General features: G+C 48.3%; 1 protein-coding gene across 1 annotated transcript in view; it reads left to right on the forward strand.

The window, feature by feature from the left end:
• Positions 1-18,248, forward strand: part of KCNH2 (potassium voltage-gated channel subfamily H member 2) — a 948,799-nt gene that overhangs the window by 851,461 nt on the left and 79,090 nt on the right. The window contains exon 7 of the mRNA XM_030195619.1: positions 2,662-3,061. Coding sequence (XP_030051479.1) covers positions 2,662-3,061 — 400 coding nt within the window. The remainder of the gene's footprint in view (positions 1-2,661; positions 3,062-18,248) is intronic.

Here is an 18,248-nt window from a genome sequence, read left to right on the forward strand (position 1 = left end):
TTCAGCCTGAGGCTGGAGAGATACAAGGATGTTCTATTACTGTCCTAGTGAGTACAAACACAGACTCCAGAGACATAAGGATGATTCATTATGCCCCAATGAGTTAATCCAGAGGTTCTAGAGACACAGGGATGTTCCATTACTGCCCCACTGAGTTCATCTGGAGGCCCAAGAGGCACAGGGATGTTCCATTATTGTCCCAGTGAGTTCATCCAGAGGCCCCAGAAACACAGTGGTTTTCCATTATTATCTCAGTGAGTTCAACCTGATGCAGGAGAGACATAGGGATCTTCTATTACTGTCCCAGAGTGCTCATCCAGAGGTGCCAGAGACACAGGGATGTTCCATTACTGACCCAGTGAGTTCCTCTGTAGGCTCCAGTGATACAAGGATATTCCATTACTGTCAAAGTGAGTTCAACCTAAGACAGGAGAAACACAGGGATCTTCCATTACCAGCGAGTTCATCCAGAGGTGCCAGAGACACAGGGATGCTCCATTACTGACTCAGTGAGTTCATCCAGAAGCCCCAGAGACACAAGGGTTTTCCATTATTGTCCGAATAAGTTTAGACTTAGATGGGCAAAAAGAAAGATAAGCTTTTTGCATGTAGTTGCATCTTTCCCAAGTCCAAATCAGATCTAGGATCTAATGAGGGTTTTATTTCTTGGTGCTTCAGTGATCTTGAGCAGTCAGTGTGTGAGCAGGTCAATTAGAAAAAAAAGTTGCCCATAGTAAGTGTTACTGATTGACTTCTGGTAGACAGTGGTTTGCATGGCAGTTGCATACCCGACTGAGCTAAAACTACTTTGCCAGTAGCTAACACCAACGTGTTACTAAGACTATCTAATGAGCATTAATATGATGTAAATAACTTTTGTCTAAAAAGTCCTTATTTCCCCTTACTGGTGAATCATTACATCATCGTCACTCTACTTTGATGTCACCTGTTGGCAGTACAAGGCCATCTCCTTGCTAGTGCATTAATAGCTCATTGGTATCGGTTGCCGCTGGCAATGTATTGTTGCTGTGTTGCATCCACAGTCCTCTGACGCCCACACAATGTTAGGGAGAAAGGGAAGTGCCTTGGGTACGCAGGTGGGCCCAGACACATTGTTAGCAGGGGAGTCCAAAACCCTTCATAGACATATTTTCGTAAACCTCAAATTCTTGCCATGAGCTGGGAGGGACGTAGGGTTGTCCAATGGATAATTGCCAGGGCGGGTGGGGAGGCATTTTTACTGCACAGTAGTTTTAATTTCAGTTTATGCTCTATTTCCTTCATGTCTTTCTTGTGCTGTTTACTTTAATCTGAGCATTTTCCTCTTCAGTCTCTAGATGCTCTTTGCTTTTCCTTAGCTGCAGCAGAGAAAGTGATGGGGCAGAAATAGCATGTTCTAGAATGTGGATAAGTCTTCTAGCTCTTTAAACCTAATTACACTGCAGATGACCCTCCGGTCCCTGGGGAAGGGAACAAATGCCAAGGTTGCCTTTGCTGTCCGGTCTGCTATGTGGAATGGATGTAGGCCTCGAGGAATGATTTCATGGTTCAGCGTTTTTGTCAGATACAAAAGGAAAATTTGCTTAGCTGTCACAGCACAGGAGTGGCTGCAAAAAAAGAAAAAAAAAAAAATGACCGCTTGAAAATGAGGATATGCTGAATTTATGAAGAGGAATGAGAGACCAACCAGAAAGAGTTGCCTGAAGTGAATGAAAAATCTAACTGATGTGGGGGATGCTTTCTTATGCTAAAACTAGAATGGTCCCCTGCATTTTTCTCCTAAGTGGTAACACTGGAGATATTCACGCCTAGGGGCTTGATAGTTCTAATGTGGTAATGTTCAACAGTGATAAATGGAGACTCTTTCATTCTCACCTCTGAAGAAGACTTTCCCCACAGGATTAGGTTTATATGAAATAAATGGAAGCCCAGGAACAAGTATGCAAATGAATTTCAGCCTTATATCTTGAAGGAGTGACATGACGGTGGAAGCCCATTGATGAAGCAGCATGTATAAACCAACAGATAATAGATTTGAAATCTGAATTTATCACTCCCTTTGGTTGACGGTGGTCCTCTTTTGTTATGGTGAAAGTCCATTGTTGTTGAAAGTCACAGCCTGAACTGCAGTCTTATGTGGTACTGAAATACATTTAATTTTGCATTTATTTGGATAACACCTGTAACCAATGCATATAGAATTATGTTAGGATTATACAAAACAAAAAAGTTAGAGAAATCTAAAGTCAGCAGACCAGGGGTGCCAATTATTTGAGTAGCAGGAGAGGAAGGGTCAATTAATTAAGATAGGAAAAGGTTAGGAATCTATGAACAAACTAGCAATTTAAGAGAAGAAACAGCAGTGTGGATGACAAATTTATGCAGTAGATTCAACTAGAAAATGGGAGGCAAAATTAATTTAAGAGACTAAGTTCATCTCTAGACCAAGGACCAAATTAGAATTAAGACCAAAATCCTAAGCTTGTCCTACAACAGAATAGTCCTTTTAAGTCAGCTTTGAACTTGCCTCTTGGAGCCCTTTTCTGTGCTTGCTAATGCTGTCTCCATTTTCTTGTCTTTGCTTTCCTTTTTTCTCTGTTTTTCTGAGAATCCTTCACATTTTAATTTATCTGTTTGTATTATACATTTTTACTCTCCCAGACTACGACTCTGATTGGACTGCTGAAGACAGCCCGCCTCCTGCGCTTGGTGCGAGTGGCCCGTAAGCTGGACCGTTACTCAGAATATGGTGCTGCCGTGCTCTTTCTGCTGATGTGTACTTTTGCTCTCATTGCCCATTGGCTGGCTTGCATTTGGTACGCCATTGGCAACATGGAGTGCTCCATGGGCAATGCTCACAAGATCGGCTGGCTTTACACTCTTGGGAGCCAGATTGGAAAGCCTTACAACAGTACTGGTAGATCTGGACCTTCCATCCAGGACAAGTATGTGACGGCCCTGTACTTCACTTTCAGCAGCCTCACTAGCGTGGGTTTCGGAAATGTGTCCCCCAACACCAACTCAGAGAAAATCTTCTCCATCTGTGTCATGCTCATTGGCTGTAAGTAAATCACACAGTGATCTCTTTCACTTTCTCCTTGGCTTGAAGGTCATTTCTTAGGGTGCTGGAGACTTTAGGGAACATTATGGGCGTGATATTCAAAGGGGTTTAACCAGGCAGAAGAGGCTCCTGCCCGGTTAAGCCCTGCTGAGCTGGTCGGCTACTGATCTTCGGGTAGTGCTGCTGAATATTGGCTCTGACCAGCCATTTGCAAACCAACTAGCCAAAGGGCAGACCATGGGCAGAGCCACAACTTAACTGGTTAGCGGTGACGTTCAGTCCGCTAACCGCTTAAGTAAGTGGATAAAGTTGGCATGGCCAGTATCTCAAGGAAAATGTAAGGGCGGGGGAGGTTGGAGTGAGAAACAGAACCTGGACACTGCCTCAATGACATTATGGTCAGAATATTACGAGATAACTTTTTAAAAATCCGGGAACGTAAGACCTTTGAAATTAGGGTGGTGAAATATTTGACACCCACCTGACAGGACTTAACAAGGATCTAGGTTTCCTATCACATTGCAAACCATAAAGTTATACAGCTTTATCATGTTCTGATTACCCCTCCACGTTTCCCACTCCTCTCCCTCCCACCCCTACCTTTCCCTCGAGACTGTCGGAATGCATATAAATGTTTTAATATTGGTCATCTTTTTATCATATCCAACCTGAAGAAGGTTCTGCCTTCGAAAGCTTGTCAAAAAATGTATTGTTAGTCCAATAAAAAGGTATCACCTTATTCTCCACAGTTTTGTTTTAGTTCTATGTATTGCATTTAACTAACATTTAAGATTTATGTAAAGTGACTTGCCGGTGTTCCCCCACAGTTGATGACAGATGGGATTAGAACTTGCCTCTCAAGATTACCCCCCCCCCAGCTCCTAGCAAGAGATCCCCTCTCAATAAGCATTGCCTGCTTTTGTGTGCGCCCATAACTCAAGTAGCAGTAGAAACTCCTAAATCAGAATGTTTGGATTAAAGCTGAAGGCTGATTATAAGAGCCTGCTGTAGCAGTTTAATGTCGAGCTCTCACCGAGAGCGACTGCATTGCTACGTTACTGCTGCACAGTCCACAGCTGCACAAATGGCTCTTATAAATATTAATATTATTACTGGTGATTAACTTAAATATTGTTCCCGGAATGAGTCACAAGCGATTGTAGGCTGTTGATTTGTGCTATGCAAGCTGGTCTCAGTATGGAAATTACAGATGGCCAGTTCCTCCCTTCTGTTGCTTTCATAATTTCAGGGGCTTCTTGGGTGGCAAAATGGACCAGTGGCAGAGAGGACGGGGGAGGAAAAGCCTTAGGACAGCGGTTCCCAACTCTGTGCTGCCTCGGCACCCCAGGGAACCGCAGCAAACTTGCAGGTGTGCTGCAGCATATTTTCCCCACCTCCATCCCACTGCCACCCAAGTCAGTGCTGCTGCTGCTTCTCTAGATAAGCAGCAGTAGTGGCAAAACACGCTGCAGCCACTACAGAGCCGGGCTGTCCATACGCACAGCTGACGGTCCTGTCCCTTGGATGTCACGTCCTGTTTTGGAGTACCACCGGCAGCTGCGCAAATGAAGAGTCTTGCTTCATGGTGGCTATAGCTTGCTTTGCCGCTGCTGCTGGTCTAGAGAAGCAGCATGGGGGGGGGGGGGGTGTGGGTGAGGGGATAGAGGAGGCAGATGCTGGGTTGCGGGGGGGAAACAGGTGGCTTAGGCTGAATGGAAGAGGGGAGAGAAAGAGGGCAGAGGCTAGGTGGAAGGGGGTAGAGGCTGGATGGAGGGGGAGAGAAGGTGGGCAGAGGCTGTATGGATAGAGGCGAGAAGGTAGGCAGAAGCTGGATGGAAGGGGGAGAGAAGGTGGGCAGAGGCTGGATGGAGGGGGAAGAGAAGAAAGGCAGAGGCTGAATGGAAGGGGGAGAAGAGGGTGGACACTGGATGGAAAGAGGGGAGAGAAGGAGGGCATATGTGGGAATTCTGGTGTCAGTGGCTGAAGCACGCCACTGATTTGCTGTGGAGCTTGGGCCTCGGGCAGTGGACCTCTTCAGCTGGTGGGGCTTGGGCATCCCCACCAACAAAGGTAATAATACCATTGGCAGCGGTGGCGGGGGAGGGGAGACTTGAGAGGAAATGTGTAGCCTAAGAGTGCCGTGACCCAAGAAAGTTTGGGAACCACTGCCTTAGGACCCAGTAGTGCAAATGCAGCTCACCTTGCTGGTCTCTATCACTGGCATAAAAACCTTATTCATATTCTGCTCATTCTCCGAGGACAAGCAGGCTGCTTGTTCTTACGACTGGGTGACGTCCGCGGCAGCCCCCACCAACCGGAAAAAAGCTTCGCGGGACGGTCGGCACGCAGGGCACGCCCACCGCGCATGCGCGGCCGTCTTCCCGCCCGTGCGCGACCGCTCCCGCCAGTTCCTTTTTTTCCGCGCCTGGAGAGAGTCGTGCCTGTGCCGCTCTCTCTGTTTCAGCCCCGGAAAAACCGTCGCGTTTACGCGAACTTCTTCTTTTATTTTCTTTTATTTAATTGCCGCGCGCTCCACTTTTCTTTTCTTTAAAAAAAAAAAAAAAAAGGAGCACGCGCTCCCATTTTCCCTCGCTTCCAGCGGGGACGTTGCGTTGCGGCCTAGTGGCCGCATGGTCGTTTTTCATTTTCGAGGTGTGATTTCCGCCACCATCGACGACTTTAATTTCGCCGACGCGATTTTTCCGTCGATGTCCTCGAAGGTCCCGAGTGGATTTAAAAAGTGTGGTCGGTGCGGCCGGCCCATCTCGCAGACCGACACCCACGCTTGGTGCCTCCAGTGCCTCGGGCCGGAGCACAATTTCAAGTCGTGTCCCCTGTGTCTCGGTCTCCGGAAACGGACTCAGGTTGCGAGGCAAGTTCAACGGGACCGTATTTTTGGAACTTGCGCCGGCCCCTCGACCTCGACGGCATCGGTATCGACGCCCGGTCCTTCGGTACCGGTATCGATGCCCGAGACATCGGCACCGATGGCATCGACCCCAGGAGAACAGGTCCCGTCGGCCCGCCGGTCCTCTGGTGAGGGTAGAGGTGAGAGGCCGCGTGGGCAGTCGGCCCCGGTCACTCCCTCAGCCCATGGCCCACGGGACCGAACCCTGTCTGACCCGGTTCCTCGAGACCGAGGGGGATCGTCATCCTCCTCCTCCATGCCTCCCGGCGCCGGTGACGGGCATCGGAAGAAGGATAAGAAGCGCCGTCACCGGTCGCCCTCGATGCACATCGGAGAGGAGTCGACGCCGAAGCGTCTCCATCGAGAGGAGAGATCCCCGTCGGTGATAGAGGTGCCGACGCAACAGGGTCCCGGCACCTCGGTGTCGTCTCCTGGCTCCCACCAGATTCTGGCACCGACACCCCTACCGGCCCCACCGCCTTTCCCGGCAGCGGGCCTGGACGAGTGCCTCAGAGCCATCCTTCCGGGGATCCTGGAAGGGCTGATGCGCCAGGCTGTGCCGGCGCCGGGGGTGCTTGCGCCCTCGGCGCCGATGACTGTGGCGCCGGCGAGCTCTAGCCCGGCGCCAGGGCAGTCGACACCGCCGCCGCTTGCGGTGCCGGTCTCGACCGCCACGCAGGTGGAGTCCCCGTCGATGTCGATGGAGGGAGCTCCGTCCCCGCCGGTCTGGGAGTCCACCGCTCGACGACACCGAGACCCTGGTGCCTCGACGTCGAGCCGGGCCCGGTTCAGGACTCAGCTACATGAGCTTATGTCCGACACCGAGGATGAGGACTCGTGGGGGGAAGAGGAGGACCCTAGATATTTCTCCTCAGAGGAGTCTACGGGCCTTCCCTCGGACCCCACTCCTTCACCGGAGAGGAAACTCTCACCTCCCGAGAGTCTCTCCTTTGCCTCCTTTGTGCGGGATATGTCTATTAGCATTCCCTTTCCCGTGGTCTCTGTGGAAGAGCCGAGGGCCGAGATGCTCGAGGTCCTCGACTATCCATCACCACCTAGAGAGTCCTCCACGGTGCCGCTGCACAATGTCCTCAAGGAGACACTGCTTCGGAACTGGGTGCGACCGTTAACTAACCCCACCATTCCCAAGAAAGCAGAGTCCCAGTACAGGATCCACTCCGACCCAGAGTTAATGCGGCCACAATTGCCCCATGACTCTGCGGTCGTGGATTCTGCTCTCAAGAGGGCACGGAGTTCGAGGGATACCGCCTCGGCGCCCCCGGGGCGGGAGTCTCGCACTCTGGACTCGTTTGGGAGGAAGGCCTACCAATCCTCCATGCTCGTGACCCGCATCCAGTCATACCTGCTCTATATGAGCATCCACATGCGGACCAATGTGCAACAGCTGGCGGACCTGGTCGATAAGCTCCCGCCGGAGCAGTCCAGGCCTTATCAGGAGGTGGTCAGGCAGCTGAAGGCGTGCAGAAAGTTCCTGTCCAGGGGTATTTTTGACACCTGTGACGTGGCATCTCGTGCTGCGGCCCAAGGTATAGTGATGCGCAGGCTCTCATGGCTGCGTGCCTCTGACCTGGACAACCGCACCCAGCAGAGACTGGCCGACGTCCCTTGCCGGGGGGATAACATTTTTGGTGAGAAGGTCGAGCAGATGGTGGACCAACTGCATCAGCGGGAAACCGCCCTCGACAAGCTCTCCCACCGGGCGCCTTCAGCATCCACCTCAGCAGGTGGACGTTTTTCCCGGGCCCGGCAGGCTGCACCCTATTCTTTTGCAAAGCGTAGGTACAACCAGCCGGCCCGAAGGCCTCGTCAGGCACAGGGACAGCCCCAGCGCGCTCGTTCTCGTCAACAGCGTGCGCCTAAGCAGCCCCCTGCGCCTCCACAGCAAAAGCCGGGGACGGGCTTTTGACTGGATCCACGGGAACATAGCCGCCCTACAAGTGTCCGTACCGGACGATCTGCCGGTCGGAGGGAGGTTAAAATTTTTTCACCAAAGGTGGCCTCTCATAACCTCCGACCAGTGGGTTCTCCAAATTGTGCGGTGTGGATACGCCCTGAATTTGGCCTCCCTGCCTCCAAATTGCCCTCCGGGAGCTCAGTCTTTCAGCTCCCATCACAAGCAGGTACAATGCGGTCGAGCCCGTACCACCCGGGCAGGAAGGGCAGGGATTCTATTCCAGGTACTTCCTTGTGGAAAAGAAAACAGGGGGGATGCGTCCCATCCTAGACCTGAGAGGCCTGAACAAATTCCTGGTCAAAGAAAAGTTCAGGATGCTTTCCTTGGGCACCCTTCTGCCAATGATTCAGAAAAACGATTGGCTATGTTCCCTGGATTTAAAGGACGCATATACTCACATACCGATACTGCCAGCTCACAGACAGTATCTCAGATTCCGCCTGGGCGCACGCCACTTTCAGTATTGTGTGCTGCCCTTTGGGCTCGCCTCTGCCCCACGAGTGTTTACCAAGTGCCTCGTGGTGGTAGCGGCCTACCTACGCAAGCTGGGAGTGCACGTGTTCCCATATCTCGACGATTGGTTGGTCAAGAACACCTCGGAGGCAGGAGCCCTCCGGTCCATGCAGTGCACTATCCAACTTCTGGAGCTGCTGGGGTTTGTGATAAATTACCCAAAGTCCCATCTCCAGCCAACTCAGTCTCTGGAATTCATAGGAGCGCTGCTGAATACCCAGACGGCTCAGGCCTACCTTCCCGAAGCGAGGGCCACCAATCTCTTGGCCCTGGCTTCGCAGACCAGAGCGTCTCAGCAGATCACAGCTCGGCAGATGTTGAGACTTCTGGGTCATATGGCCTCCACAGTTCATGTGACTCCCATGGCTCGTCTTCACATGAGATCTGCTCAATGGACCCTAGCTTCCCAGTGGTTCCAAGCCACCGGGAATCTAGAAGATGTCATCCGCCTCTCCACCAGTTGCCGCACTTCACTGCTCTGGTGGACCATCCGGACCAATTTGACCCTGGGACGTCCATTCCAAATCCCGCAGCCCACGAAAGTGCTGACGACGGATGCATCTCGCCTGGGGTGGGGAGCCCATGTCGATGGGCTTCACACCCAGGGTCTGTGGTCCCTCCAGGAAAAGGATCTGCAGATCAACCTCCTGGAGCTCCGAGCGATCTGGAACGCACTGAAGGCTTTCAGAGATCGGCTGTCCTGCCAAATTATCCAAATTCGGACAGACAATCAGGTTGCAATGTATTACGTCAACAAGCAGGGGGGCACCGGATCTCGCCCCCTGTGTCAGGAGGCCGTCGGGATGTGGCGTTGGGCGTGTCGGTTCGGCATGCTCCTCCAAGCCACGTACCTGGCAGGCGTAAACAACAGTCTGGCCGACAGACTGAGCAGAGTCATGCAACCGCACGAGTGGTCGCTCCATACCAGAGTGGTACGCAAGATCTTCCGAGCGTGGGGCACCCCCTCGGTGGACCTTTTCGCCTCTCAGACCAACCACAAGCTGCCTCTGTTCTGTTCCAGACTTCAGGCACACGGCAGGCTAGCGTCGGATGCCTTTCTCCTCCATTGGGGGACCGGCCTCCTGTATGCTTATCCTCCCATACCTTTGGTGGGGAAGACCTTACTGAAGCTCAAGCAAGACCGCGGCACCATGATTCTGATAGCGCCCTTTTGGCCCCGTCAGATCTGGTTCCCTCTTCTTCTGGAGTTGTCCTCAGAAGAACCGTGGAGATTGGAGTGTTTTCCGACTCTCATTTCGCAGAACGACGGAGCGTTGCTGCACCCCAACCTTCAGTCTCTGGCTCTCACGGCCTGGATGTTGAGGGCGTAGACTTCACTGCGTTGGGTCTGTCTGAGGGTGTCTCCCGGGTCTTGCTTGCCTCTAGGAAGGATTCCACTAAAAAGAGTTACTTTTTCAAGTGGAGGAGGTTTGTCGTGTGGTGTGAGAGCAAGGCCCTAGAACCTCGTTCTTGCCCTGCACAGAACCTGCTTGAATACCTTCTGCACTTATCAGAGTCTGGCCTCAAGACCAACTCAGTAAGGAATCACCTTAGTGCGATTAGTGCTTACCATTATCGTGTGGAAGGTAAAGCCATCTCTGGAGAGCCTTTAGTCGTTCGATTCATGAGAGGCTTGCTTTTGTCAAAGCCCCCTATCAAGCCTCCTACTGTGTCATGGGATCTCAACGTCGTCCTCACCCAGCTGATGAAACCTCCTTTTGAGCCACTGAATACCTGCCATCTGAAGTACTTGACCTGGAAGGTCATTTTCTTGGTGGCAGTTACTTCAGCTCCTAGGGTCAGTGAGCTTCAAGCCCTGGTAGCTCATGCTCCATATACCAAATTTCATCACAACAGAGTAGTGCTCCGCACCCACCCAAAGTTCCTGCCGAAGGTGGTGTCGGAGTTCCATCTTAACCAGTCAGTTGTCTTGCCAACATTCTTCCCCAGGCCGCATACCCGCCCTGCTGAACGTCAGTTGCACACATTGGACTGCAAGAGAGCATTGGCCTTCTACTTGGAGCGGACACAGCCCAACAGACAGTCCGCCCAATTGTTTATTTCTTTCGACCCTAACAGGCTAGGGGTCGTTGTCGGGAAACGCACCATCTCTAATTGGCTAGCAGATTGCATTTCCTTCACTTACGCCCAGGCTGGGCTGACTCTTGAGGGTCATGTCACGGCTCATAGTGTCAGAGCCATGGCAGCGTCGGTGGCCCACTTGAAGTCAGACACTATTGAAGAGATCTGCAAGGCTGCGACGTGGTCATCTGTCCACACATTCACATCTCATTACTGCCTCCAGCAGGATACCCGACGCGACAGTTGGTTCGGGCAGTCGGTGCTGCAGAATCTGTTTGGGGTGTAAATCCAACTCCACCCTCCAGGACCCGAATTTATTCTGGTCAGGCTGCACTCTCAGTTAGTTGTTCTTCGTAGGTCAATTTCTGTTGTACCCTCGCCGTTGCGAGGTTCAATTGACCTGGGTTCTTGTTTTGAGTGAGCCTGAGAGCTAGGGATACCCCAGTCGTGAGAACAAGCAGCCTGCTTGTCCTCGGAGAAAGTGAATGATACATACCTGTAGCAGGTGTTCTCCGAGGACAGCAGGCTGATTGTTCTCACCTACCCTCCCTCCTCCCCTTTGGAGTTGTGTGTTTCATCTTTTGCTAGTCATTCAACTGGCGGGAGCGGTCGCGCACGGGCGGGAAGACGGCCGCGCATGCGCGGTGGGCGTGCCCTGCGTGCCGACCGTCCCGCGAAGCTTTTTTCCGGTTGGTGGGGGCTGCCGCGGACGTCACCCAGTCGTGAGAACAATCAGCCTGCTGTCCTCGGAGAACACCTGCTACAGGTATGTATCATTCACTATATTCAAAAGGGTTTTACTGAGCAGGCGAGGCTCCTGCCCAGTTAAACCCCGCTCAGCAACCCAGCACATGATATTCAGCAGCACTTAACCAGTTAGGGCCACTGAACATCACCAGTAACCGGTTAGGGGTGGGCTGGGGTAGATCGTCAGCAGAGTGCCTGCTTAGCCCGTTAGCGTCAGTTTTCAGTCTGCTAACCAGCTAAGTAACCGCATGACGTTATGACAGCAAAAGGGCTGTTCTAACCTATAAGGTGAATTTAACTGGGCACCTGTCTAAATATTGGCCGGCGCCTGCTTAACTTCTGAGTGAACACTCAGACTCGGATACTCAATGCCAGTTCAGCCCATGGCTCAGATGTCACTTACCGCCATGGGCTGAATGTCAGGCAGATTATTCATCAACGTTTTTTAGAAATGTTTTTAATAAAAGACATCTTGCAATGGAGCAATAAAGAAATTCAAGACTGCTTATATTGCTTATTCAACTACTAGGCTAATGTGGTCCAGTCCAATGTTGTTTCAAAAATTTGCTTCAGGGGCCATAAGACCTTGCTGCAAAAAAACAGAAAAAATTTGAATAAACACAGAAGAACATTTAAAAACAAATATTCAAACAGGAGTCACTTCAGCTGTAATGACTCGTGTGAAAACCGTTATGAGGCAACAAAAACATGGCAACTGGCATTTAAATAAGATACTGTCATTCAAAATGGAGCAGTCAGATTCTGTAACAATTTAAAGACTCTTTTCCCCAAAAAATATTCAAAAGATGATAACAAAGCTAAAAGAGCCAAAAACTAAAAAAAAAATGGACCCATTCAATCTGCCTGTTGGTTTGGTATATGCCACTTGCCTCTTTATATTGTTTCTGAAAGGATGGGGCCCATACCCAGGAGTGTGGGCTCCAGCTGTGCTGCCTGTTATAGGCTGAAAGAACAGGCAAGGAAGTGGCATGCAGAGAGCTGTAGCAAATTAATAAAAAGGCAGAAAGCACAGAAGGAAAGTTCACAACTGCCTCTGGGTGGCAAGTACAGATTGCCAAGCCAGCCCTGTCTTTTGTAAGCACCCGGGCAAAGAGAGGCATTCTTCCTGCAACAAAGCCTGAATATGGAACTGGACCAAAGATGTTGCAACACAAGGAGTATGACATACAAAATATTGATATAAAAACATGACAACTGCGTTTCACCCGCCACCTTTATCGGGGTATATTAAATTCGCAAAGCATTCTCCTCTGTAGAAAGCACTTAAAGGGCAGTTCTATAAAGTGGCACCTAAATTCATTCAGTCTTTCTTTCATTTAAGTATGTCATTTTACAGGTATTGGATCTGTCCCTAGTGGACTCATAATCTAAGTAGTACGTTTTACTACTGTTGTACTTGAGGCAACAGGAGGTTAAGTGGAATTAGAAAATGTACAGAGAAGGATGACAAACAGGGGATGGGATGACTTCCCTATGAGGAAAGGCTAAAGCAGCTAGGGCTCTTCAGCTTGTAGAAAACGGCTGAGGGGAGATAAGGTAGAGTTCTATAAAATAATGAGTGGAGTGGAACGGGTAGATGTGAATCGCTTGTTTACTCTTTCCAAAAATACTAGGAATAGGGAGCACACAATGAAGCTAGAAAGTAGTAAATTTAAAATGATTCGGAGAAAATATTTCTTCACTCAATGTGTAATTAAACTCTGGAATTCATTGCCAGAGAATGTAGTAAAAGCAGTTAGCTTAGCAGGGTTAAAAAAAGGTTTGGATAGCTTCCTAAAGGAAAAGTCCATAGACCATTATTAAAATGGACTTGGGGGAATATCCACTGCATATGTCTAAGAGAAGTTCTGGAAGCCAACTTTAGGTTCTTAGGTAGAAAGCTCAAATCCAGAACCTGTTGGGTAGCATTTTCTGAAGTGATACCCGTTCCACGCGCAGGGCCCAAGAGACAGGCAAAGCTCCGGAGTCTCAATGCATGGATGAGACGATGGTGCAGAGAGGAAGGTTTTAGATTTGTTAGGAACTGGGCAACGTTCTGGGGAAGGGGGAGCCTATTCCAAAAGGATGGGCTCCATCTTAACTAGGGTGGGACCAGGCTGCTGGCATCGGCATTTAAAAAGAAGATAGAGCAGGTTTTAAACTAGAAACGAGGGGGAAGGCTGACAGTCGCTCAAAAGCGCATGGTTCGGGATAAAATATCTTTCAAAGATATCACCAAAACATGGAAGATAGACTATCCTGATAGTGAGGTTGCAAAAGAGACCATAGTAGATCAGGTGTCTTTAAATAAAAATCAGACAAAAGATTGCAAATTAATACTGTCAAGTACTGAGCATGATGTAAATAGGAACAACAAACATAGTTTGAAATGTCTATATGTGAATTCCAGGAGCCTAAGAAATAAGATGGGAGAGTTAGAATATATTGCACTAAATGAAAAATCAGATATAATAGGCATCTCTGAGACCTGGTGGAAGGAGGATAACCAGTGGGACACTGTCATACCGGGGTACAAGTTATATCGTAGTGATAGGGTGGATTGAATTGGTGGAGGGGTAGCATTGTATATCAATGGGAGCCTTGAATCAAATAGATTGAAAATTCTACAGGAAACAAAACACTTCTTGGAATCACTATGGATTGAAATTCCATATAAAAGGGGAAAAGGATAGTGATAGGAGTGTACTACCATCCGCCTGGCCAGGATGAACAGACGGATGTAGAAATGTTAAAGGAAATTAGGGAAGCAAACAAACTGGGCAACACAATAATAATGGGTGATTTCAATTACCCCGATATTGACTGGGTAAATGTAACATCAGGGCATGCTAGGGCGGTAAAATTCCTTGACGAAATCAAGGACTGCTTTACGGAGCAGTTGGTACAGGAGCCGACGAGAGAAGGAAAATTCTAGACCTAGTCCTTAGAGTGCATGATCTGGTGCAGGAGGTAATGGTGCTGGGGCCGCTTGATAACAGGGATCATAATATGATCAAATTTGACATTAGCTTTGAAGTAAGTATACACAGGAAATCCAGTACATTAACATTTAACTTTAAAAAAGGATATATTAAAATGAGAAGAACGGTGAAAAAAAAACTTAGAGGAGCGGCTGCGAGGGTCAAAAATTTACATCAGGCATGGATGCTGTTCAAAAACACCATCCTGGAAGCCCAGGCCAAATATATTCCACATATTAAAAAAGAAGGACGGAAGCATAGGCGCCCCGTATAAGAGGCTTGGGGAGGCTAAACCTCCCCAGCCCAGTTGTGACCTTCGCCGCCTGCCTCCCGCCCCCCTCCGAAATTTAAAACTTGACTGCTCGGGGTTAAGGGAAGGCGGCGTCGGCAGCGACACAGCACGTCAGCACCAGTGAAACGCGTGCTGGCTCGGCGCGCCTTCAGCTTCCCTTCATTCTGTCTCTCAAGCGCTGGTCCCGCCCTTGATTTCACTGGTGCTGACGTGCTGTGTTGCTGCCAACGCCGCCTTCCCTTAACCCCGAGCAGGTATCAAGTTTTAAATTTCGGAGGGGGGGCAGGAACTGGACCTGGTGCTCGGTGGGAGGGAGGGAAGGAGGAAGGCCTGATGCTGGGTGGGTGGGAGGGAGGAAGGAAGGAAGGCAGGCAGGCAGGCCTGATGCTGGGTGGGGTGCCTGGTGCTTGATGCTGGGTGGGTGGGTGGGAGGGAGGGGTGCCTGCCTGCCTGATTCTGGGTGGGAGGGGTGCCTGGTGCTAGGTGGGTGGGAGGAAGGGGTGCTTGATGCTGGGTGACAATTATGGGTTTAAGCTCCACCCCCAACCCCACTCCCTTTAGTCTCCCCAAACAGTTGGGCCACCGACCGCCTATGGACGGAAGACCAAACGACAGCCGGCATGGTTAAAAAGTGAGGTGAAGAAAGCTATTAGAGCTAAAAAAAAATATCCTTCAGAAAATGGAAGAAGGAACCGACTGAAAATAATAAGAAACAGCATAAGGAATGCCAAGTCAGATGCAAAGCGCTGATAAGGAAGGCAAAGAGGGACTTTGAAAAAAAGATTGTGTTGGAGGCAAAAACACATAGTAACATTTTTTTTAGGTATATTAAAAGCAGGAAGCCGGCAAAAGAATCGGTCGGACCGAGGGGTAAAATGGGCGATCAGGGAAGACAAAGCCGTAGCGGAGAGATTAAATGTAATCTTTGCTTCAGTCTTCACTGAGGAAGATTTGGGAGAGATAGTGGTGCCAGAAATGGTATTCAAAGCTGATTCGGAGAAACTGAATGAAATCTCTATAGACCTAGAGGATGTAATGGGACAATTTGACAAACTGAAGAGTAGCAAATCACCTGGACCAGATGGTATTCATCCCAGAGCACTGATAGAATTGAAAAATGAACTTGCAGAATTATTATTAGTAATATGTAATCTATCCTTAAAATTGAGCGTGGTACCGGAAGATTGGAGGGTGGCTAATGTAGTACCGATTTTTTTAAAAAGGTTCCAGGGGAGATCTGGGAAATTATAGACCGGTGAGTCTTATATCGGTGCCAGGCAAAATGGTAAAGACTATTATAAAGAACAAAATTACAGAGCATATTCAAAAGCATGGATTAATGAGACAAAGCCAACATGGATTTAGTGAAGGGAAATCTTGCCTCCCCAATCTATTACATTTCTTTGAAGGGGTGAATAAACATGGGGATAAAGGGGAGCTGATTAATATTGTGTATCTGGATTTTCAGAAGCGTTTGACAAAGTACCTCATGAAAGACTCCAGAGGAAATTGGAGAGTCATGGGATAGGAGGTAGTGTTCTATTGTGGATTAAAAACTGGTTAAAAGATAGAACACAGAGAGTAGGGTTAAATGGTCAGTATTCTCAATGGAGAAGGGTAGTTAGTGGGGTTCCCTAGGGGTCTGTGCTGGGACCGCTGCTTTTTAACATATTTATAAATGACCTAGAGATAGAGGTTACTAGTGAGGTAATTAAATTTGCTGACGATACAAAGTTATTCAAAGTAGTTAAATCGCGGGAGGATTGTGAAAAATTACAAGAGGACCTTATGAGACAGGGAGATTGGGCGTCTAAATGGCAGATGACGTTTAATGTGAGCAAGTGCAAAGTGATTCATGTGGGAAAGAGGAACCTGAATTATAGCTACATCATGCAAGGTTCCACATTAGGAGTCACAGACCAAGAAAGGGATCTAGGTGTTGTCATTGATGATATGTTGAAACCTTCTGCTCAGTGTGCTGCTGTGGCTAAGAAAGCAAATAGAATGTTAGGTATTATTAGGAAAGGAATGAAAAACAAAAATGAGGATGTTATAATGCCTTTGTATCGCTCCATGGTACGACCGTACCTCGAATATTGTGTTCAATTCTGGTCGCCGCATCTCAAAAAAGATATAGTGGAATTAGAAAAGGTGCAGCGAAGAGCGTTAAAAATGATAAAGGGGATGGGACGATTTCCCTATGAGGAAAGGCTAAAGTGGCTGGGGCTCTTCATCTTGGAGAAAAGACGGCTGAGGGAAGATATGATAGAGGTCTATAAAATAATGAGTGGAGTGGAGCAGATAGAAGTGAAGCGTCTGTTTACACTATCCAGAAATACTAGGAGTAGGGGGCATGTGATGAAGCTACAAAGTAGTGCATTTAAAACGAATCGGAGAAAATTTTTCTTCACTCAAAGTGTATTTCAACTCTGGAATTTGTTGTCAGAAAATGTGGTAAAGGCAGTTAGCTTAGCAGAGTTTAAAAAAGGTTTGAATGGCTTCCTAAAGGAAAAGTCCATAGACCATTATTAAATTGAACTTGGGGAAAATATTTCTGTGATAAGCAGCATAAAATGTTTTGTACTTTTTTGGAGATCTTGCCAGGTATTTGTGACCTGGGTTGGCCACTGTTGGAAACAGGATGCTGGGCTTGATGGACCTTCAGTCTGTCCCAGGATTGCAATACTTAAATGAGTTATCCAGGGTCACACACAGCTGCATAGGGAATCAAACCTGGTTCCCAAGGATTCTGAACTCACTGTTGACCAAATGCCACTTGACACACATCAGATGCACGCGTCCGAAAATAAAAATTATTTTTCAGGCGCACGTTGGGTGCACGTAGATTCTTATGTGGCTTAGTAAAAGGGCCCTTTAGTTAGTTAGTTTTTTTTTTTAATCTATTGGAATTCATTAACCGCCTTTATGAACAGATTCACCCAAGGTGGTATACAGCAGGTACAGTTTCATATAAAACTTACAATTTTGTTAACAACATAACAATAATAAAAATGGCCAATATAAACATAAATACAAGCAATAAAGTAAATTTGGAAATGTCAGTACAATACAAACAATACTATAGTAGACAGCATGGCAGAATATTCAAATAACATAGATATAATATGATTACGTATGTGCTAATGCAAAGAGAAACAATGATATTATTCATTTTATTTAGGACTAGCAGTTTTAAATGCATTTTATTTTGTGGTTTGCACAAAGGAGAACACTTTGGGAATTTATAGTACCCCTGATGCAGCCAGTGGCCGAAGCACAGTCACGTTGTTCAAATTCAATTTTATTTTGATATACTGCAAAGTCATATTAAAACATCTAAACCGTTTACAATATCATAAAAAGGGCAATAGATTTAAAAACAGGACTACTACTACTACTATTTAGCATTTCTATAGCGCTACAAGGCGTACGCAGTGCTGCACAAACATGTAAAGGCTAAAGAAAATTAGAGTGAGAACACAAGATTAAAAATAAGAGGTAAACCACGGGGGGGGGGGGGGGGGCATTCCTCTAAACAGGATAATTGCTCATTGGACAGGAAACTTAGGGGAATACACTCTTGAGCGTTTACTTTTGAGTTTGAAGGATGGACCCCTTTTGGCGGGTAGTATTCAGTTGCAGGAACTGCATTATAAGTACCAAGGGTCCATCGAGGCCAGCATCCTGTC

The sequence above is a fragment of the Microcaecilia unicolor genome, chromosome 1 (assembly GCF_901765095.1).
Source record: "Microcaecilia unicolor chromosome 1, aMicUni1.1, whole genome shotgun sequence".
Lineage (NCBI taxonomy): Eukaryota > Metazoa > Chordata > Amphibia > Gymnophiona > Siphonopidae > Microcaecilia > Microcaecilia unicolor.